Genomic DNA, 23,112 nt, shown 5'->3' with positions numbered 1-23,112 from the left:
ACTAGGAACCATGAGGTTGCAGGTTCGATCCCTGGCCTTGCTCAGTGGGTTAAGGATCTGGCGTTGCCGTGAGCTGTGGTGTAGGTTGCCGACACGGCTCCGATCTCGAGTTGCTGTGGCTCTGGCTTAGGCCGGTGGCTACAGCTTCGATTAGACCCCTAGCCTGGGAACCTCCATATGCCACAGGAGCGGCCCAAGAAATGGCAAAAAGACAAAAAAAAAAAAAAAAAAAGAAAAAAAAACCCTGCAATCTCATGGATACTACCTGGATTCGTTTTCACTGTGCCACAATGGGGATTTCCCCTAATAAATTTAAAAACATAGAAATCATAACGGATGCACTTCGACTACAGTGTAATTGAACTGGAAATAACAGGGAGTTCCCTGGTGGTGTAGAGGGTTAAGGATCCAGCATGGTCATTGCTGTGGCTTGGGTCACCGCTGTGGTGCAGGTTCAATCCCTGGGCCAGAAATTCCCACCTGTTGGAGGTGCAGGCAAAAAAAGAAAAATTGGAAATGACATAAAGATAGCTGGAAAGTCACCAAAATACTTAGAGATCAAACAACCAAATTATAAACAGCAAACGGATCACAGAAGAAGTCTCTAGAGAAATTAAAAAAAAAAAATTGAACTAAATGAAAAATCAAAATAAAACTGATTCCTTCACGGCTCAGCAGGTTAAGGAGCCAGCATTGTCATAGCTGTGGATAGGCTTGATCCCTAGCTCAAGAACTTCCACATGCCAGTGGGGTGGCCAAAAAAAGAGAAGAAAATCCAACTTATCAAAAGTTGAGGGATACAGTGAAAGCAATGCTTGGAAGGAAACTAGCACTGAAAGGATATATTAGAAAAGAAGCAAAATCAAAAATCAATCATTTAAACTACTGCCTTCAGAAACTAAGAAAAGGTCGAATTAAATACAAACAAAAAAATCCCAAAAACACTAAAATCTGGCACAGATATAAATAAAATCTGAAATAAGAAATCAACAGAGAACATCAACTAAACTAAAGCTGGTTCTTTGAAGAGATCGATAAGATCATAGGCTACCTAGGGAAAAAAATAGAGAACACAGAAATGAGAACTATAGCAATGAAACAGGGACTGTCATTACCCATCCCTGGATGTTGAAAGGATAATAATGGAACAGTACAAATAAGTTTGCCCCCAGATTTAACAACCTAGACGGAATGACCCTATTTCTTGAAAGACACCTCTGTGAGAACTCACACAGGAATAGCTAAGTCTAAATAGTCCTAAATCTATGAAAGAAACTGAATCAAAGTAATAACCTTCTGGGAACCCTCCTACACTGCTGGTGGGAATGTGAACTGGTACAGCTACTATGGAGAACAGTTCCTTAAATAACTAAAAATAGAGCTACCAAACCATCCTGCAATCCCACTCCTTGGAAGTACCCAGAGAAAACCACAATTCAAAAAGACATACACCACAATGTTCCTTGCAGCACTATTTACAATAGACAAGACACAGAAGCAACCGAAATGCCCATCAATAGACGAATGGATAAAGAAGATGTGGTACATATATACAATGGAATATTAGCCATAAAAAAAGACAAAATAATGCTACTTGCAACAACATGGATGGACCTAGAGACTATCATACTAAAAGAAGCAGGCCAGGCAGAGAAAGGCAAGTATCATATATTATCACTTATATATGAAATTTAAAAAAAAAAAAAAAAAAAAGCTTGGAGTTCCCGTCGTGGCTCAGTGGCTGACCAATCTAACTAGGAATGATGAGGTTGCGAGATCAATCCCCAGCCTTGCTCAGTGGGTTGGGGATTCGGGGTTGCCGTGAGCTGTGGTGCAGGTTGCAGACGAGGCTTGGATCCCATGTTGCTGTAGCTCTAGGAAGGCCGGTGGCTACAGCTCCTATTAGACCCCTAGCCTGGGAACCTCCATATGCCACGGGTACAGCCCTAGAAAAGGCAAAAAGACCACCCCCCCAAAAAAAAAGCTACAAATGAACTTATTTCCAGAACAGAAAAAGACTCACAGACATAGAAAACTAACTTATGGTTACCAAAAAGGAAAGGGGAAATTTATGGGGGGGAGGGATGAATTAGGGGTTTGGCATTAACACACACACACTACAATGTTCTAAAACAGATAACCGACAACAACCTACCGTATAGCACAAAGAAGTATATCCCATATTTCCTTGGGGGGTGAGGGTGTTTCTTTTTTGTTGGCCATACCCAGAGCAGGCAGAAGTTCCCAGGCCAGAGACTGAACCTGCACCACAGTTGTTAAGTGACAACACCAGATCATTAGCCCACTGAGCCACCAGGGAGCTCTGAGTATACTCAGTATTTTGTAATAACCTATAAGAGAAGAGAATCTGAAAAAGGTGTGTGTTTCTGTGTATACGTATGTGTTGTGTATGTGTGTATAACTGAATTGCCATAGTATATACCTGAAACTAACACAATAATGTAAATCAATTACACTCCAATTAAAAAAAAAAAAAATAGGAGTTCCTGTTGTGGCTCAGAGGTAATGAAACTGTCAGTATCCATGAGGATGTGGGTTCAATCCCTAGCCTTGCTCAGTGGGTTGAGGATCCAGCGTTGCCCTGAGCTGTGGTGTGGGTCACCGATGTGGCTGGATCCAGAGTTGCTATGGCCGTGGCGTAGACCAGCAGCTGCAGCTCTGATTTGACCCCTAGCCTGGGAACTTCCATATACCTCCAGTGCAGCCCTAAAAAGCAAAAGAAAAAAAAGATACATGCACTCCCCATGTTCACAGCTGCACTATTTACAACAGCCAATAAAATAAATGAATAAAATGTAATATTACTCATCCATAAAACAGAAAGAAATATGCCATTTGCAGCAACATGGATGGACCTAGAGATCATCATACAAAGTGAAGTCAGAGAAAGACAAATATGACATCACTTACATGTGGCATCTAAAATATGACACAAATGAATTTATCTACAACACAGAAACTGACTCACATAGAGAAGAGGCTTGTGGTTGGGTGAGGGGTGAAGGGGGAGGACTGAGAGTTTGGAATTAGCAGATGCCATTATATACTGAATGGATAAAGAAGAAGATCCTACTTTATAGCACAGGGAATTATATTCAATGTCTTGTGATAAACCATAATGGAAAAGAATATATATATATATATATATATGCATGTATAACTGAGTTGCTGTGCTTTACAACAGAAATTAAAACTGTAAATCAACTATACTTCAATAAAGTCTTAAAAAAATAATAATTGCTTGACGTGGGAACCCCCTCACCTCTGATGACCAGAAGTGAAATGTTCTGTGTGAGAGAAAGACAGAGGAGAGCTGTAGTTTGTTGTTTGCTTTTTTTTAACACAATCTCTAATGAAGGACATAAATTGAACTTAATAGAAAAATTATAAAGTGTTACTTAATGCCATCAAAGAAGAAAGGAAAAATTGAGAGATGGTGCTTGTTCTCTGAAAGGAGACGCAACGCCTTCATAATAGCAACTCTCCCAAATAGAAGTACAGTTATAATAAAATCCCATTATATCCACAAGCAGGTTGGGTTTTTTTGGTTTAATTTTTTAAATGGACACACCAGTGGGATATGGAAGTTCCTGGTCAGGGACTGAATCCGAGCTGCAGCTGTGGCAATGCTAGATCCTTTAACCCGCGACACCTGGAATCCGTGCCTCCACTGCGATCCAAGCTGCTGGAGTCAGATGGATAACATGAGGCAGGAGGTAGATGGGCCCCTGGACTGAGAACGGCTGGGACTTGTAAGGGCGAGTAAATTGGGCCTTGCTGCTCTTTGACACGTCAAGGAAAAAGTTAATTACAGGAGCTGAGCTCTGCTGGAGTAGAAAGATAAGAAGACCACATTAATCACTCCTGGGGTCAAGGCGATCTCCCCAATTACACATGTGCGGTATGACTCCTAGAGGTCAAAAAGCCAGGGGACACCAGGCCAGAATAAGTCCACCCTCTGCTTTGGAATCCATCTCTGCCAAAAACGCGCACACATACTGGGCAGGGTCCTATGTCCAGGCAGGTGTGAGAAATAAAACAAGATAATTGGCTAAAGGTAAACAAAGACCCAGAAGAACTGTGCATAGAAGTGATTTGAATCACCTCTCGGGTGCACTCCTCACTCAGGGGGATGCTGGCACCCACACCCCTCTTTAGGGGTGTGTATTATTTCTTTGCTTCATGACTAAATAAACTACTTCTCTTGTGTGCTCTCCCACTTGCACTGTGACCCTAACAATAAACTTCATACCTGTTGTCACAGTTTTTGCCTCCTTGAAACATTCTTGCTTCAACAGGGGGAAGGATCAGGGTAATTCTGCTTCTGGTCTCTAGCTGGTTTAGCTGCCAGGCTGCCCAGGTTCAATTCCTGAGCAGGGAATTAAGATCTCGCTTCAAGCCATCACTCCTGCTGTCTCTCTGAGATCAAACCCACTGTGCCACAGCGAGAACTCATTGGTTCTGAAATTTATGAAAAACTACTTCCAAAAACTGAAATGAGAGGCATATGTCTAGGAATAGTCAAGTTATATCAGCATTATTAACTTAATGCAAAATCACATGGATAATTTAGAAATAGCCTGACAGAGTTCCCATCATGGCTCAGCAGAAACAAATCTGACTAGCATCCATGAGGACGTGGGTTCAATCCCTGGCCTTGCTCAGTGGGCTAAGGATCTGGCGTTGCCGTGAGCTGTGGTGTAGGCCAGCAGCTACAGCTCCATTTGACTCCTGTCCTGGGAACCAACATATGCCGAAGATGCGGCCCTAAAAAGCAAAACAAGCAAAAAACATAGAAATAGCCTGATAACCATGGGTACACCTCAAAGAGTACTCACCGCCCCCAGCACTTCTGCAGAGAGATCCCCTCCCCTAAAACTCGAGGCATCAGCAGTTTCCTCGGTGGTTCTGAGGCAGAATAATAACTCAGGCAGTCAGCATAGGAGCATGGGCTTTGATGCATTCTTTGATATGGCCATTGATTAACATTTGTGGCTTAAGGGCTCCAGGGGATAACATCCCCACAGGCTTTGTTTACTATAGGGAGTGTATCTATGCCCAGATGGACATTAATCTCTAACCGACTGTGACTCAGTCTGTGGGAAGAGAAGGGCAAAGAAACCATGAGACTTATGGGACATTTCCACCCCTAAGACCCCAAAAGACTGACATAGGTAACTAGGCAAGGCCAATGGGAGAAAACCACATCTCTCTGGAGTCCATGTTGGTACCCCCATCTTTAAGGGATAAAAACCCCTATAAGACAATAGAGAAGGGGACTCTTCTTCCCCCTCCCAGCTGTTCTGGGAGCTCTTTGCTTTCCTATAATAAAGACTTTGCTTGCTGCCTGTGTTTGCAAAATGCATTCTTCAGCTCAGTGAAGAAGAATCCAGATTCCTGTAATCTTTCCAGCATCAATTCTACGGTTGGGAGGCCACCCGCATGGGGTGGGGGAGGGACACAAGGCCCCAAGACACCTGCCTTTCCCCCTCCCTGACAGCTCAGCTTGTCCCCACCCCAGATGATGCACCTGCTTCAAGCACCAAAAGTGTTATTTACAGGAGACAGTGTGTGTATGAGAACTCGCAGGATCACTGACCCAGTGTGTAAATGAGAATCCGCAGGATCACTGCTTCCTCCTGCGTTCACAGATAACCACAGGGGAGGGAAATTCAGAAATTCTAGGGCACTTTTATGGTTTCAATAACTGAATACTGTTATCCCTTTCAGAAGACAGGTTTCGTTCACTAATATCCTGACGATAAGATAAAGTAAGTAAATCAGAATTGAACATGTCTGGCTTTATTTTTTAATTGTATGGCCGTAAATCAACCATAACAATTTAAAAAAAAAATGAAATATGCTCCCCCCCATAAAAAAATTCATGGCCGCACTCAGGGCTTATGAAAGTTGCCAGGGCCAGTTTTGTCAAAGGCTGCAAGTGTGGCAGCGCTGGATGATATAACCCATTGCAAGGGGCTGGGATTCAACCCCACCTTCTCAGCAACCAGAGCCTCTGCAGCTGGATTCTTAACCCACTGCGCAACATAGGCGGAACTCCAGACTCGCTTTCACAAGTTATATTTTATGGAATTTTCATTAATCTCGCTCCCACGTATTAACACAAAATGGCACAGGTTCTGAGTGTCACGAACTCTGCACCTTGTAAGGAAGAGTCACTACCATTTCACTGAACACATCTCTTCATCCAGTTCACTATATTGTGTGGAACTTTCTGCATTTCCCCCACAACTGCAGGGAAGACAGAACAATCCTGAGAATCTTCCCGGCGGGTTCCCAAATTGAGCCCCAGAACAACACGAATCAGAACGACACAGTCCGCACCAGGAGGCAAACAGACCTGAGGAACTAACTACTCTAAATGGAAGGAAAGGGGGAAAGGATCTGTTATTTTACCTTTACTGAAAGCTTAAGCGACAGTGTAAGCGAAACGGTCAGGTCCAGGGATGGATGGGTCCCCTACAGCCACCCCAACCTCCCCCCCGCCCCCAAGTCCCGTCCTCTCTCCGACCCCAGCCTAGGGACGGTAGGGGACGCCATGACGCCACTCCAGAGAGAAGGGCTAATTAGGGTGGTAGCTGGGGAGATCCAGGGGGTAGACCCGTGAGCTCCTGCGAGTTCCAGCCAGTTCGAACCAAACCCTCCAAGTTTGCGGCCAAGACCCGGGCACTCACCATATCCGCCTTGCTCTGGGCTCTCCCGGGCGTCCTCGCCGTGGCTCCGCGACCTGGGCAGATGAGAACGATGGAGGAGACACACCTGGGGCTGAGCGCCAAGTCCTTGTGGGCCGAAATTGCGCCCGCCCCCGGCTCTGATTGGACTGTGCTCCTGGGTCCCGAGATCTGATTGGACAGTGGTGCGGGGCTCCGCTGCTTGAAGGGGCGGTTTGCAAAGTTTCTCCTGACCCTAGATTGGGCAACTCTCTAGCCCATCCCTCCTACTGCAAGGTTTTTCCTCCCGACCCCGCCCTGCCTCCCTAAAAGAACAGGATATCAACCGTCCAATACAAAATTACATTTCTTTGGTCTTTTGTTTTTCCTTTTTGGCCACCCCAAGGCATATAGAGTTCCTGGGCCAGGGGTCCTATCTAAGCCACAGTTGCGACCTCCGGCATCATCAGATCCTTCTGTGTTGGGCTGGGTTAACCTGGGTTCTGGTGCTGCAGAGACACTGCCGAGCTTGTTTGGAGCCATCTGGGAAGTCCGAGACACTGCCGATCTTGTTGCGCCATAACGGGAACTCTTAATTTTACATTTTGTACATTAAGCTCTCTTTATATCTTTCATTAGACTTTATTTTTTGGCCATGCCTGGGGCATGCAGAAATTCCCCAGGTAGGGATCGAACACACACCACAGCAGTGACAAGGACAATTCCTTATCCGCTAAGCTATCAGGGAACTATGATTAGACTCATTTGGGTTTTATTTATTTGTTCATTTTTTGGCCCACAACATGTGGAAATTCCTGGGCCAGGGATTGAACCTATGCCAAAACAGTGACCCAAGCCAATGCGGTAACAATGCTTGGATCCTTAACCTGATGCGCCATAAGAGAACTCCTCCTTAGACTTATTTTGTTTTTTGTTTTTTTATTTTTGGCCACCCTGCGACATATGGAGTTCCTGGGCCAGGGGATCTGATCTGAGCCACAGTCACTACCTAAGATGAAGCTGCGGCAACGCCAGATCCTTACTTAACCCACTGTGCTGGGCCAGGAATTGAACTTGAGTCCCAGCCCTCCCAAGACGCTGCTGATCCCGTTGCACCGCGGTGGGAACTCCTAGACTCATTTGACACAGGATTAATTTTATTTCTAATTCTGGATATATTATCTTTTTTTTTTTCCCCCAAATGAGAGTTGCAACATTTATTTCAGGTTCTTTCTCCCTCTCTCTCTCTCTCTTTTTTTTTTTTTTTTTTTTTTTTTTTTTTGTCTTTTTTTGCCACACTTGAAGCACGTGGAAGTTTCTGGGCCAAGGATTGCACCACAGCACCACAGCAGCAACCTGAGCCACAGTGGTGAAAATGCAGAAGCCTTAAGCCACTAGCTCACCAGAGAACTCCTTGAACATATTATCTTTTAAATTAAATCCTCAACCTCCTTTCCATAGCGATTGGAAATGAAATGATGTTTATTTTTATACTGAGTTTGCATCCTAAAAACCTGTTAATCATCTTTTTTCTTATGGTTCCTATATATGAATTTGAGGTTCTAGATACATAATTGTTTCAGCTATGACATGAGATGTTACTTTTTTCAATTCCTTTGTACTTCTTACACCTATTTCTCATAGCGCCGGCTAGGCTATCTAGCAGACTGCTGAAGGCAGCAGGACTATGGGCATTCTTGGTTTGTACATAATTTTACTGGACAAGTGACATTTTTACCCATTGAAAATTCTCATCTATTCCTTGCTAACCAACATTGCAGAAACAGAAATCTGACTGAAATAGAGGCATTTATTTGGGATTTGTTAGGACTGCAACCCAGCAGGCATAGATTCAAGAAGCACTTGAATTGGTTTTTGCCTGAATGCAAAATGGAAGAAGCTTATAAAGGCAAAGCTGCAAGGCCATGGTTAGTTACAAAAGTTGTTTGTCAAAATTTTCAATGGGAACTGACAAGAATGGTGCATATTCAGCAAAAATTTGTTAGGGTTTGAAATCATTAGATAATTTCAGCGTGGGGCCTTGAGAACAAGGTAGCAACTGGTGGGTTTTGTTCTGAATATAACTGTTTGAATGTGTGGGTCTGGTAGTGTTCAAAGAAGATTCAAGTTAGAGTTCCCATTGTAGCGCAACAGGATTTGTGGCATATCTGGAGCGCTGGGACAGAGGTTTGATCCCTGGCCAGACACAGTGGGTATTTCCCCTATGTTGTAGGTCACAACTGCAGCTCAGAAAGGATCCCTAGCTGAGGAACTCCATATGCTGTGGGGCATCAGAAAGAAAGAGAAAGAAAGAAAGAAAGGAAAGAAAGAAAGAAAGAAAGAAAGAAAGAAAGAAAGAAAGAAAGAAAGAAAGAAAGAAAGAAAGAAAGAAAGAAAGATTAGTTCAAGTTAACAGTGGAGCAGGGATGTGTCTGAGAAGAGATCCTCAATGGCTGCCAGATGCCATTGTTCTATGCCTCAACAAAGATTGCTCTCTTACAATTACAGCTTGTTGTGATACTAAATTATTAAGAAATTCACAATCTCAGAGTTCCGTTGTGGCTCAGCAGTAATGAACCTGACTAGGATCCATGAGAATGTGGGTTTGATCCCTGTCCTTGCTCAGTGGGTTAAAGATCTGGTGTTGCTGTGAGCTGTGGTGTAGGTCGCAGATGTGGCTCAGATCTTGTGTTGCTGTGGCTGTTGTGTAGACCAGTAGCTGTAGCTCCGATTTGACCCCTAACCTGGGAACTTCCATATGCCACAGGTGTGGCCCTAAAAAGAAAGAAAGAAAGAAAGAAAGAAAGAAAGAAAGAAAGAAAGAAAGAAAGAAAGAAGGAAGGAAGGAAGGAAGGAAGGAAGGAAGGAAGGAAGGAAGGAAAGAAAGAAAGAAAGAAAGAAAGAAAGAAAGAAAGAAAGAAGGAAAGAAAGAAAGGAAGGAAGGAAGGAAGGAAGGAAGGAAGGAAGGAAGAAAAGAAAAGAAAGAAAGAAAAGAAAGAAAGAAAAGAGAAAGAAAGAAATTCACCATCTGGACAGTAACTTTAATCTTCATGTCAAAGTTTTTTTTTTTGTTTTTTTGTTTTGTTTTGTTTTGTTTTTTGCTTTTTAGGGCTGCACCCACAGCATGTGGAGGTTCCCAGGCATTGGATAGGGGTCCAATTGGAGCTATAGCTGCTGGCCTACACCACAGCCACAATAACTCAGGATCCAAGCCTCATCTTCGACCTACACCACAGCTCACGGCAACACTGGATCCTTAACCCACAGATTGAGGCCAGGGATTGAACCAGCAACTTCATGGTTCCTAGTTGGATTCGCTTCCAATGTGCCATGAGGGGAACTCTTTTTTTTTTTTTTTTTGGGCAGCATTTGCAGCATGTAGAACTTCTGGGACCAAGGATCAAACCCACGCCACAAAAGTGACCTGGGCCATATCAGTGGCAACACAGATCCTTTAACCACTATGCCACAAGGGAACTCCAAACAAGTTCCCTGTAACTCAATGTACTATCCAATTTCCCATCTAAGATCAAAGAAAATGAGCAGAGGCTAAATTATAAGCAGATGAAACTTTCATCTTCCAAGACTTTCTATCATTACTCATTTCTGTGAGGAACACATATATGGTATCCACAAGTAACAAATAACTTGGAGGCCAAAACTTTCAGTAATGAAGACTCAATGGGAGGGTAAATCTTGACTCAGGAGATTCCAGTATCTCTAACAGAGGACCAGGAAAGACATTTAATAATGCCAGCTTCAGATCATTACGGCTTCAGACACACTATGAACATAATGCAAAGAAAGGATAAAATTTTTTTCATCAAAAATTATACCATGTGTGGTCAATTAATCTTTGACAAAGGAGGCAAGAATATAAAATAGGAAAAATACAGTCTCTTCAGCAAGTGGTGCTGGGAAAACCAGACAGCTGCATGTAAATCAATAAAACTAGAGCACAACCTCACACCTAGCACAAAAATAAACTCAAAATGGCTTAAAGACTTACGCATAAGACAAGATACCATAAAACTCCTAGAAGAGAACATTGGCAAAACATTCTCTGATATAAGCCATACAAACATTTTCTTAGGTCAGTCTCTCAAGGCAATAGAATAAAAACAAAAATAAACCAGTGGGAACTAATCAAACTTACAACCTTTTACACAGCAAAGGAAAATATTAAAAAAAACAAAAGACAACCTATAGGATAGGAGAAAATAGTTACAAATGATGCAATCGATAAGGGCTTAATATCCAAAATATACAAACTCATACAAAACAACAAAAAAAAGACAACCCAATTGAAAAATGGGCAGAAGACCTGAATAGATATTTCCCCAAAGAAGACATACAGAACAGCAACAGGCATGTTTAGAGAAATGCAAATCAAAATTACAATGAGGTAATGTAGAACTTCTGGGACCAAGGATCAAACCCACGCCACAACAGTGACCTGGGCCATATCAGTGGCAACACAGATCCTTTAACCACTATGCCACAAGGGAACTCCAAACAAGTTCCCTGTAACTCAATGTACTATCCAATTTCCCATCTAAGATCAAAGAAAATGATCTTCACACCGGTCAGAATGGCCATCATTAGTAAGTCTACAAATAGCAAATGCTAGAGAGGGTGTGGAGAAAAGGGAACTCTCCTGCACTGTTGGTGGGAATGTAAAATGATACAACCACTATGGAAAACAGTATGGAGGTATGTCAGAAAACTAAATTTAGAACTACCATATGATCCAGCAATCCCACTCCTGGGCATCTATCTGGACAAAACTTTCATTGAACAAGTTACATGCACCCATGCATTCATTGCAGCATTATTCTCAATAGCTGAGATATGGAAACAACCTAAATGTCCATTGACAGATGAATGGATTAAGAAGACGTGGCACATATACACAAAGGAATAATACCATAAAAAATGGAATAATAGCCATAAAAAAGTTATTGCCATTTGCAGTAGCATGGGTGGAACTAGAGACTCATATTAAATGAAGTAAGTCAGAAAGAGAAAGCCAAATACCATATGATATCACTTATATCTGGAATCTAATATATGGCACAAATGAACCTACCTACAGAAGAGAAACAAACTCATGGATGTGTACAGCTCCTATTCAACTCCTAGCCTGGGAACCTCCATATGCCATGGGAGCGTCCCTAGAAAAGGCAAAAAGACCAAAAAAAAAAAAAAAAAAAAAAAAGAAAAAGAAAAAGAAAAGAAAAAAAAAATGGAAAACAAACTCATGGATGTGGAGAACAGACTTGTGGTTGCCAAAGGAGGAGGGGGAGGGAGTGGGACGGATGGGGAGTTTGAAGTTAGTAGATGCAAATTTTTGCATTTGGAGTGGATAAGAAATGAGCTCCTGGAGTTCCCGTCGTGGCGCAGTGGTTAACGAATCCGACTAGGAACCATGAGGTTGCAGGTTTGATCCCTGCCCTTGCTCAGTGGATTAACGATCCGTGTTGCCATGAGCTGTAGTATAGGCTGCAGACGCGGCACGGATCCCGTGTTGCTGTGGCTCTGGCGTAGGCTGGTGGCTACAGCTCCAATTCGACCCCTAGCCTGGGAACCTCCATATGCCGAGAGAGCAGCCCAAGAAAATGGCAAAAAGTCAAAAAAGAAAGAAAGAGAGAAAGAAAGAAAGAAAGAAAGAAAGAAAGAAAGAAAGAAAGAAAGAAAGAAAGAAAGAAAGAAAGAAAGAAAGAAAAGAAAAGAAAAGAGCTCCTGCTGTATAGCACAAGGAACTCTAACCACTTGTGATGGAACATAATGGAGGATGATGTGAGAAAAAGAATACAAAACTGGGTGACTTTGCTGTACAGAAGAAACTGACAGAACATTGTAAATCAACTACAATAAAAATTTTTAATAAATAAAAAGTAAGTTATACCAATTTATGCATGGAAAAAAAAAAAAACCCACAAGCCAAAAGCCACTTAATACCCCTAGGGTAGGCGTTCCCCTCATGGCTCAGCGGTAAATGAATGTGACTGGGATCTATGAGGATGCAGTTTCCATCCTTGGCCTCACCCAGTGTGTTAAGGATCTGGCGTTGCCATGAAATGTGGTGTAGATCTCAGACATGGCTCGGATCCCGCATTGCTGCAGCTATGGTGTAGGCCAGCAGCTGTATCTCTGGTTCAACCCCTAGCCTAGTAACCTCCATATGCTGAGGGTGCAGCCCTAAAAAGGAAAAAACAAAAAACACCTAGAATGTCTCTAGGTTCAAAGACATTCTAATGGAGAAATTAGACAAGGTTTTTATGACTGTACAATTAAAATTAAAGTCAAAGATAACAGGAATTCCTGTTGTGGCTCAGCAGAAAAAAACCTGACATGTATCAGTGAGGATGGAGGTTTGATCCCTGACTTCGCTCAGTGAGTTAAGGATCTAGTGTTTCTGTGAGCTATGGTGTAGGTCACAGATCTGGCACTGCTCTGGCTGTAGCTCTGAGCTGAACCCTAGCCTGGGAAACTTCCATATGCCACAACTATGCCCCTAAAAAAAAAAAATTAAATAAATAAATAAAGTCAGAGATAACAAAATACAAGTAGTACAGATGAAGTGAACATGGAGGGATGGTTATTACTTAAGTGTTCAGGTCGGCAATGTGCAGTAGAAATTAATATACTGGGTACCCTGTTGAGGATGAGGCTCTTCCAAAGGAAAAGTTTCCCACATTTTTTTTACGTTCATAAGAGTTCTTTTTTTTTTTCTCCTTTCCTTTGTAGAGCCACATCTGTAAGCAAATTCCCAGGCTAGGGGTCAAATCAAAGATACAGCTGCTGGCATACAGCCACAGCAATTCAAGATCCAAGGCACATCTTCAACCTACACCACAGCTCAGGGCAATGCCCAATCCTTAACCCATTGAGCAAGGCCAGGGATCAAACCTGCATCCTCATGGACACTAGTTGGGTTCTTAACCCACTGAGCCATGATGGGAACACCTCCACTCATAAGAGTTCTTGACAGCATGTTATTTACACTTGTAAGTTTTAAGAAACAATAATGGCTTTCCCACTGTCCTTGGATTCAAGTTTTACTCCAGTATGTGTCTTCAGGTGTCTCTGCAGGGATATGAGACACTGGTGGGCTTTTTCACACAGCTAACATTCATATGATTTCTCTTTACTGTGTGTTCTCATCTCTCTTTTCAGAGACAGGGCATACCTGAAGGCTTTTCCACACTTCAGACACTCATAGGTTTCTCTATACTGTGCGTTATCATGTGCCTTTGCAGGGATCTCAGATGCTTGAAGGCTTTCCCACACTGCTGACACTGATGCAGGTTTCTGTTCACTGTGTGTTCTCATATGTTCTCAAAAGGATGTGGAAGTAATGAAGGCTTTCCCACATTCTGTACATCCAAAGGATTTTACTTCTCTGTGTGTTTTCATAAGTATCTGGTATAACAGAAGTCCTTCTCACATTCCTTAAGCACAAAAGTTTTCTCTCCAGTGTGTATCCTCATGTGTCCTTTAAATGTGTAAACTCATGTGTCCTTGCAGGCTTTCCCACATTCCTTACATTCATAGGGTTTTGCTACACTGTGCAGTTTCATGTGTTCTAGAAGGTAGCTGGACCAAAATAAAGCTTTGTCATGCTGCTTACAGTCATAGGGTTTTGCTACACTGTGCATTCTTACATGTTTTCTAAATTGTATGCCACGAATGAAAGCTTTCCCACATTCTGTCCATTCATAGGGTTTCTCGCCATGCAATGTCATGCAATCTAGAAATAATATCTGAAGGATTTCTGACATGTGTCAGATTTCCCATCTATAAGGAGATCTCTTATGTCTCTGAAAAGATGAGGAAAGAGTGATAGCTTTCCCAGATTTCTTACACTATAAAGATTGTTTATTACTGTAACTTTTCACAAATCCCTCAGATGCTCTCCCAGAAACATTTAAAGGGTTTCTCTACAATGTCTGTTGCCTCAGGAGGTTTTAGCCAGGAGACCCAGCTGCAGGCTAGCCAACATTCCTCACATTCCTCACATGGTTTGAGTCCAGGGTGGGATTTTTGCTGCTTTTTCAGGAAAGAAAGATCCCTGAAGGCTTTTCCACACTTAGTGCATTCATGATGCTGAACTTCAGTCAGACATCCCTTATAAACAGTACAATCTGTAATCCTGCTCAGGTTTTTTCCACATTTATGATCATCATTCCCTTCAGAGAGAATAAATAACTTCTGTTCAAAACGAGAAGCACAGGAGTTCCCACTGTGGCTCAATGGTAATGAACCTGACTAGTATCCATGAGGATGCGGGTTTGATCCCTGGCCCTTTCCAGTGTATTAAGGATCCAGCATTGCTGTGAACTGTGGTATATGTTGTAGTTGTGGCTTGGATCTGGTGTTGCTGTGGCTGTGGTGTAGGCCTGCAGCTGCAGCTCTTATTCAACCCCTAGTCTGGGAACTTCCATATGCTGCAGGTGTGGTCCTAAAAAGAAAAAGAAAGAAATGTTTGTTCCTTAAAAACACCAGGGAGTTCCCTGGTGGCTCAGTGGGTTAAGGATCTTGTGCTGTGCTTCACTGCAGCAGCTCAGGTCACTACTGTGGCAAAGGTTCTATCCCTGGCTCAGGAACTTCCACATGCTACAGGTGCAGCCTTATTTATTAAAATAAAATAAAATAAAATAAAATAAAATAAAATAAAATAAAATAAAATAAAATAAAATAAAATAAAATACTAAGTGCAGGAGTGATGTTGTCCTCACCCACAGAGGCCAGGTTCCTGAAGGTCTCCAGCATCACATCTCCACAGAGCTTCCTGCAGAGTCTCATGGGAAATGACAACAGGCAGTACATTAAATGCAGTTTACTCAGTGATGGTTAAGTGCTGGAAATGGAAGCAAAGTGCAACAATAATAATTAATAGACACTCATGAAAAAGAAATGATTTTGGAGTTCCATTGGTGGCACAGAAGGTTAAGTTTCTGGTGTTTTCATTGCTGGTTACAGCTCTGGCACAGGTTTGATCCCAAGCCAGGGAAATTTCACATGCTGCAGGTGTGGCACCCGCCCCCCCAGAAAAAAACAAACAAACACTGTTTTTACTGAAAAAGCAGATCCTGATGTAAAGACTGAAATTGAAATCATCATTCATATACCATGGACACCCAACTTGCTCAGAAATTATTTCTTTGAAGCTCTAAGAACGGGAGCAGATTGTCAGAATGTTATCAACACTGATTTCCAGGACTGCTGCATCTGAACAACTCTTAACTTGAAGGTAATGGCTGAAGGTAATGGCATTGGGGAGCCTGGGCTGGTCCCCCCATATCCAACAGAGGCAGAGACACAACCCCCTGTCAGGACCAGGGCACAGACACAGGCCAGGGCCCAGGGTCTTGCACAGCTTTTGGGTAAGAGGAAGCCTAATTCCTGAGGAATCTGTCAAGACAGCAGGGCCTTTCAAACAAATAACGAAGCGCCCAGAAATCAAGGAAGATGTCCCACAACAAGAGCTGTGGAGAATCTGATGGTAATAGAGTCAAATGTGATTTTTCTTTCTTTTTTTTTTTTTTTCAACTTTTTTAGGGCTGCATCTGCAGCATATGGAAGTTCTAGGGCTAGGAGTGGAATCAGAGCTATAGCTGCCAACAAATACAACAGCCAGAGAAATGCAGGATCTTCACCACATCTGTTACCTACACCACAGCTCATGGCAATACCAGGTCCTTAACCCACTGAGCAAGGCCAGGGATCCAACCATCATCCTCAGGGATGCTATGTCAGGTTCTTAACCTACTGAGCCACAATGAGAACTCCCAATGATCTAAATACAAGGAATAAGATAAAACAGCAAATTAAACTCAAAGAAGATATAAAGAAGGAGTTAATAAAAATGAGAGAAAAACCATGACATTAAAAAGCCAAATATAGGAATTCCCATTGTGGCTCAGTGGTAATAAACCTGATCAGTATCCAAGAGGAAATGAGTTTGATCCCTGGCCTCACTCAGTGGGTTAAGGATCCAGTGTTGCTGTGAGCTGGGATATAGGTCACAGATGAGGCTCACATCCTCAGTTGCTATGGCTGTGGCGTACGTGGCTACAGCTCTGATTCTACACCTAGCCTGGGAACTTTCACATGCCTAAAAAGACAGAAAAAAAAAAAAAAAGTCAAATAGACTATGCTGGTCATATTCTATTTCACAATCTAAATGAAAATACATAGTTGTGCCCACATTGTAAAAACCAGTCACGTACATTAAATGCACACATAACACTGCTTGGTGATGAAGGACAGATATAAAGCTGAAAAGAATAACAAAATGACCAGGAGTGTCGGCACCCTGGGGACTACCCACTGGGAGATAAGTTTGTTGGAATTGTCAGCTTGTCCTCCCCAGTTGCAACTCTCTGCAGGTCCCAGGAATAAAAAACATTTTTGCTGGAAAATAACTGACTTATATTTTTAAGGTCAACAACCATTTCTTTTTCTTTCTTTTCTTTCTTTTTTAATGGCTGCACCTGCAGCATATGAACATTCCAGGGCCAGGGATGGAATTGGAGCTGTAGCTGCCAGCCTACACCACACTCACAGCAACAGAGGATCGGAGACTGCAACCTACACTGCAGCTCATGGCAATCCCGGATCCTTTAACATACCGAGTGAGGCCAGAGATCAAACTCGAATCTTCATGGATTCTGGCTGGGTTCTAAGCCACAACTACAACTCCCAACAGCCATTTCTTACCCAAACTTTGCTCAGACTTCTCCCGCAGAGGCCCCTGACTCTGGGTCCTTGCTCACCCCAACTCCCGCCCCACCCTGAGCAACACTGAACTGCAGAACAAGACCCTGCAGACCTGGCCAAGAAAGCACTGAGGACAGAGGGGCCTGGGATCTGACAAAGAGCCTTGCTCTCAAGCTCCTCACAAAGAGAAAAGCCCTTTGCTGTGGGTTAGAGATGGTTTCTGAAACAAAGATTTCCTTCTCCATGGCAGAGTGGATCACGCTTCTGGTCAGGCACTTTAACAACCCTGTGACTTTTCCTTTTATAAGCCACTGACTCCCTCATCCCCAAAACACTCTAGATTTTTCACACAAATGTCTCCCAAATAGCAGTGTTTAAGACCCCAAACAGAGCTCTTTGTTCTTTGCAGCCTAAACACTGATGATCAGCCTACATGCCAGGAGAGCTGGGGACCTCCTGGGTCCGGGGTCAGTCCAGTAGGCAGCACACTGTGGACCTGTGCCCTGTGCTTAAGCACAAAGACGTTCAGTGATCTCACTGCCTGCAAGGAAGGAACCTGCTGTAGGTTTGACCTGTGCTACCCCACCCCCATGTCTGCCCTTGACCAACTTGTCAGTATCCCCTTTCTTACCCCACAGCATCAGGTTCCTTCCCCACAGGCCCCTGAACACTGGGTCGCCCCCAAGTTTGAACAACCCTGAGATTTGCAACAAGCCCCTGGTCTGCTTCACCAGAGAACAGTCCTACCATGGGGCGCTGTCCAGTCCAGGCACATTGGTCCCGCAGTCAGAGCAGTGCCCTCGCTCGCCCAGTTTGCCTCCTGCTCAACCTCTTCACAAAAGAGAAAAGCCTTTTTCTGTGCGATTGGAGACGCTGGCACATCTCTGGGATGGGAGCCTCGGCCCTATCGCCACCGTATTTGCAATACGAGTCCCCGTGATACGTGTAGGCTTGACTTTTTCTGTCAGGTCCAGGGCGGATCCCCTTCAACCCTCAGCACATGACCATCCTCAGCCTTTCCTGACTCGGACCCCCACACCGCCAAACACATTGTCAGGACGGCCTGAGCCAACCCTAGGCCAAGGTCGTAAACTTGAGTCCTTAGGAAGGCCGGGGAGTCGGTGGGGGTCAGGACGCCAGGACCCCACCCCACGGCTGAGGGGGACACTCAGGTCTGGACCCCAGGATAGCACCGCAGGACCCAGACCTGCAGCTGAGGCGGAGGTTCTGGTCAGGACAGTACTCGGTGTCCCCACCACGTGGCTGAGGGGGAGACTCTGCTTGGGATCCCCACGGGGGTGGGGAGAAGGATATCCCGGCCTGCCCACCCACCCCCCTTTCAGCAGACTGGGATCAGCCTTTTCTTTGTTCCATCCCAGGAAGCGCACACACCATCTCTGTCTCCTTTCCAGTTCTCTGAAGCGTCTTCACCGCCCAGCAACCAGGGCAAGTAAGAATCTCCAGGAAGAAACACCTGAGGCCTCTCAGGATAACTTCCCACAAGCACCTGGTCAGCTGAGAGCAAAACCTTTGGTGGGGCCTCCAGAGAGTATCCTAAGCTGATTGGCTGGTTGTCCACCAGCCCACCCAGTCGCCCTGGATTGGACAGTTTGCCAGACCCTGCCTCTGCACCTGAGTGCAGGCCACAGAGACTCTGGGGGCTGATCCCACTCCTGGAACTGATGCCAGAAAGATGTTATCAGAATCCAGGTTCTTGTTCAAAGAGGGAAGAATTAACTTCACATACAGGCAGCAAGCAAGCAAAGTCTATATTACAGGAAAGCAAACAGCTCCCAGGACAGCTGGGAGGGGAAAGAAGAGCCCCCTCTCTATTGTCCGACAGGGGTTTTAATCCCTTAAAGATGGGGGTTACCAACACAGGTTCCAGGAAAATGTGGTTTTCTCCCATTGGCCTTGTCCCATTACCTATATCAGTCCTTGTCCAATAGGGTCTTAGGGGTGGAAATGTCCTGTAAGTCTCAGTTTCTTTGCTCTTCTCTTTCTGTAGACTGAGTCACAGTGAGTTAGAGATTAATGTCCATCTGGGCACAGGTACACTCTCTATAGTAAACAAAGCCTGTGGGGTTGTCATGCCCTGTAGCCCTTAAACCATAAATATTGATCAATGGCCATATCAAAGAATGCATCGAAGCCCATGTTCCTACAATGACTACGTGAGCTATTATTCTGCCTCAATCCCCCCTCTAGAGTTGGAGACTCTAACTGGGGGGAGGGGGTGGGGGGTGACAACTGCCCCAACTGCTTTCTGCTGACAAGAGGCCTAGTTAGGGGAAAGCAGTTAGGTTTCCATTCATGGGACAGTCAAGCAAGCTCCGATACATTATATTGGGTACCCCGTCTATCACCATTTGAAGGTTGATAGCTTTTAATTGGAATGTAATGAAGCAAGAAATACAACTGATTATACAGGGTCCGAATAAAAGGATCAAGATCACAATGATGACTGTGGTGAGGAAATGTTTCCACTAGGAGGAGGTCAACCAGTTCCAGAGGGCACCTCCACGCACTGGAGCTGGATTGGACATCTTATGAATCTGCTGCTGGAGAGCTTGCAGGGAATCAGACACATTCTGTGAAAAATCAGGAATATAGACACAACATTCAGATTTTACAACAGCACAGGTAGCTCCTTGAGCTGCAGTGAGTATATTTAAGGCCATTCGTTTTGTAGCACTACGTTTCTTATTTGTTGTTCCATGTTTAGGGCAAAAATAGCTTCTGCAGTATCATTAAGAGCTTGTCGAGTAAAATTAGTTAAGGCTTCCATCCTCAGTATTATGTCAGTGGTTCCTAATGAAGGCACAAATATTGCTGCTAAGTAATCCTACCAGCGGAACACTGATCTGGCCCATTTAGCATGTAAATAGGGAAGGTTGGTTGGTGCTCAGCTCAGAGTTTTCATAATGTTGCCATGAGCAAAAGCCAATCCCAGAGTGCAGCACCCGACCCATCCTGGGGGCAGCCAAGGCCACAGATTACTTCCATATATCCAATAAATTCCATTTGGGGGCAGCCAACATACGCCAGGATTAGATCGCCAGGCCATTCCAGGCCATATGGGAGTCTTATTTGGATTGTATATGACCTAAGAACCATGAGGTTGCAGGTTCGCTCCCTGCCCTTGCTCAGTGGGTTGAGGATCCGGCGTTGCCGTGAGCTGTGGTGTATGTCACAGATGCAGCTCGGATCCCGCATTGCTGTGGCTCTGGCCTAGGCTGGTGGCTACAGCTCCAATCCGACCCCTAGCCTGGGAACCTCCATATGCTGTGGGAGCAGCCCTAGAAAAGGCAAAAAGACAAAAAAAAGAGTAATAGTAAAGGAAATAATAAAGGGGTGGATTAGTCGAGCCCTTTAAAGGACTCCTAAGGAGATCAGGCACTGCTTGACGAGAAAAATATAACCACAACCGATCCCAGCATAGGGGACAAGGCTGAAGTCATATAAGAGGTGGTATCAATTGGCCTAAAGCCCCAGGGGTGCTGAACTGGCTAAAAATAGCAAAAGGTAGAAGACCAGAGGTACCATATAATGGGATGAACTTATAATTTAAGGGGAACTCCTGAAGCTTATAGAACTGGATTATGAGGATCTTTGTCCACATAATCCTTAAGGTTTTGTTTTTTTCCCATAGTGCAAGGGGTGTCCTTGCATCTTGTCCTCTTAGGGACAACATTAAAAGATGGATTTCTATCAAAAATTGGACTCAGGCCACTTGACCAACATCATTTACTGTAAAATGCTGGCTCCTAACATGCTGTAGGAATCAGGGAAGGTGGAGATAGGAGTTTCATAAGGGGTTAGGGACGGCTACTTTAAACCCTTCACCACCTCTCAAGAATTCACAAAAGCTTTTTTTTTTTTTTTTTTTTTTTTTTGTCTTTTTGTCATTTTCTTCAGCTGCTCCCGCAGCATATGGAGGTTCCCAGGCTAGGGGTCGAATTGGAGCTGTAGCCGCCGGCCTATGCCAGAGCCACAGCAACACAGGATCCAAGCAGAGGCTTTGACCTACACCACAGCTCACAGCAACGCCAGATCCTTAACCCACGGAGCAAGGCCAGGGATCGAACCCACAACCTCATGGTTCCTAGTCAGATTCATTAACCACTGAGCCACGACGGGAACTCCTCACAAAAGCATTTTTGTTCCTCACATGCCTTTTGAAAATTGCTAACCTTCAGAAATATAGTAACCTGTGATTTCCCAAATGGTTTCCAAAGGCTACAGTACATAGAGGAGATTTCAGGGTAGGGGGAATGGCAAGAAAGTTCGCCTTGTGATTGGCTTTGTCTGTATCGGGCCATCTCCACCTTGGGACACCCCATTTGGTGCCTCTTGGCATATGGCAGGAAGGTATAAACCCCGACCAGACTACTGGCCCAGAGGGCTGACTTTTAGCTGTATGAGGTCGCTCAGGCACTTAAACAGAACCACAGATGGGGCTCTGCACTGGCTTTGCGTCCAGGACACGTCTCAGGCTCGCACACGCATTCACCCTCCTTTCAGAATTGAACAAAACTGAATGAAGTAGAAAAACCACAAGCTTGCTGCTGCTTCCCTTGTGAGCACTGGTGTATTGGATCCGATCCCAGACGAGCCCCCAAAAGATGATGCCAGAAAGATGCTACTGGAATCCAGGTTCTTGTTCATGGAGCCGAAGAATGAGCTTTGCAAACACACAAGCAGCAAGCAAGCAAAGTCTTTATTATAGGAAAGCAAAGAGCTCCCAGAACAGCTGGGAGGGGGAAGAAGAGTCCCCTTCTCTATTGTCTTATAGGGGTTTTTATCCCTTAAAGATGGGTGGTACCAACATGGACTCCAGAGAGATGTGGTTTTCTCCCATTGGCCTTGCCTAGTTACCTATGTCAGTCTTTTGGGGTCTTAGGGGTGGAAATGTCCCATAAGTCTCATGGTTTCTTTGCCCTTCTCTTCCCACAGACTGAATCACAGTGGGTTAGAGATTAATGTCCATCTGGGCATAGATACACTCCCTATAGTAAACAAAGCCTGTGGGGATGTTATCCCCTGGAGCCCTTAAGCCACAAATGTTAATCAATGGCCATATCAAAGAATGCATCAAAGCCCATGCTCCTATGCTGACTACCTATTATTCTGCCTCAGCCCCAGAGGGCTGAGGTGCGTAGCAAAGGAATGATTTCAATGAGCCCAGACTCTTGCATCTTCCCTTATTTAGAAAAGCACTAAGTCCTTAACTTGAGATGTCTGGTTTTCTTTTGTTGTTGTTGTCATTTATTTTACTTTTTGTCTTTTCAGGGCCATACCCTCAGCATATGGACGTTCCCAGGCTAGGGGTCTAATCAGAGCTGTAGCTGCCAGCCTATGCCCCAGCCACAGAAATGCAGGATCCAAGCCAAGTCTGCAATCTACACCACAGCTCACAGCAATGTCAGATCCTTTAATCCACTGAGCAAGGCCAGAGATCAGGCTCATTACCTCTGAGTTACAACAGGAACTCCTAGGTGTCTGGTTTTCTTTTCTTTTCTTTTCCTTTTTTTTTTTTTTTTTTTTTTTTTTTGCTTTTCTAGGGCCGCTCCCACGGCATATGGAAGTTCCCAGGCTAGGGGTCTAATTGGAGCTGTAGCCACCAGCCACAGCCACAGCAACGCAGGATCTGAGCCGTGTCTGTGACCTACACCAGAGCAACGCCGGATCCTTA

General features: G+C 44.2%; 1 protein-coding gene across 36 annotated transcripts in view; it reads right to left on the bottom strand.

Moving 5' to 3' along the window:
- Positions 1 to 23,112, bottom strand: part of LOC110259662 (zinc finger protein 77-like) — a 62,368-nt gene that overhangs the window by 19,195 nt on the left and 20,061 nt on the right. For 3 of the 36 annotated variants that reach the window (XR_014837816.1, XM_085013340.1, XM_085013343.1), the window contains exons 1-4: positions 6,717 to 6,788; positions 4,860 to 5,117; positions 3,593 to 3,845; positions 2,156 to 2,262 (exon numbers count right to left, since the gene is read on the bottom strand). Coding sequence is in view for 14 of the 36 variants with exons in the window: in XM_085013340.1 (XP_084869466.1) it covers positions 2,156 to 2,182 (27 nt within the window). In the remaining 22 variants the exon portion in view is untranslated. Of the gene's footprint in view, positions 1 to 2,155; positions 2,548 to 3,592; positions 3,849 to 4,273; positions 4,483 to 4,859; positions 5,118 to 6,716; positions 6,789 to 15,433; positions 15,630 to 23,112 lie in introns of those variants that run through there. The other 33 variants (XM_085013345.1, XM_085013350.1, XM_085013356.1 and 30 more) reach the window with 19 other exon arrangements.

Source organism: Sus scrofa, chromosome 2 (assembly GCF_054392235.1).
Source record: "Sus scrofa isolate SSC_HxYL_T2T_F1_AM1 chromosome 2, Sscrofa_HxYL_maternal_Yorkshire_Landrace_v2.0, whole genome shotgun sequence".
NCBI lineage: Eukaryota > Metazoa > Chordata > Mammalia > Artiodactyla > Suidae > Sus > Sus scrofa.
Note: the sequence above shows the minus strand (reverse complement) of the source record. Positions and strands in the feature narration are given on the sequence as shown.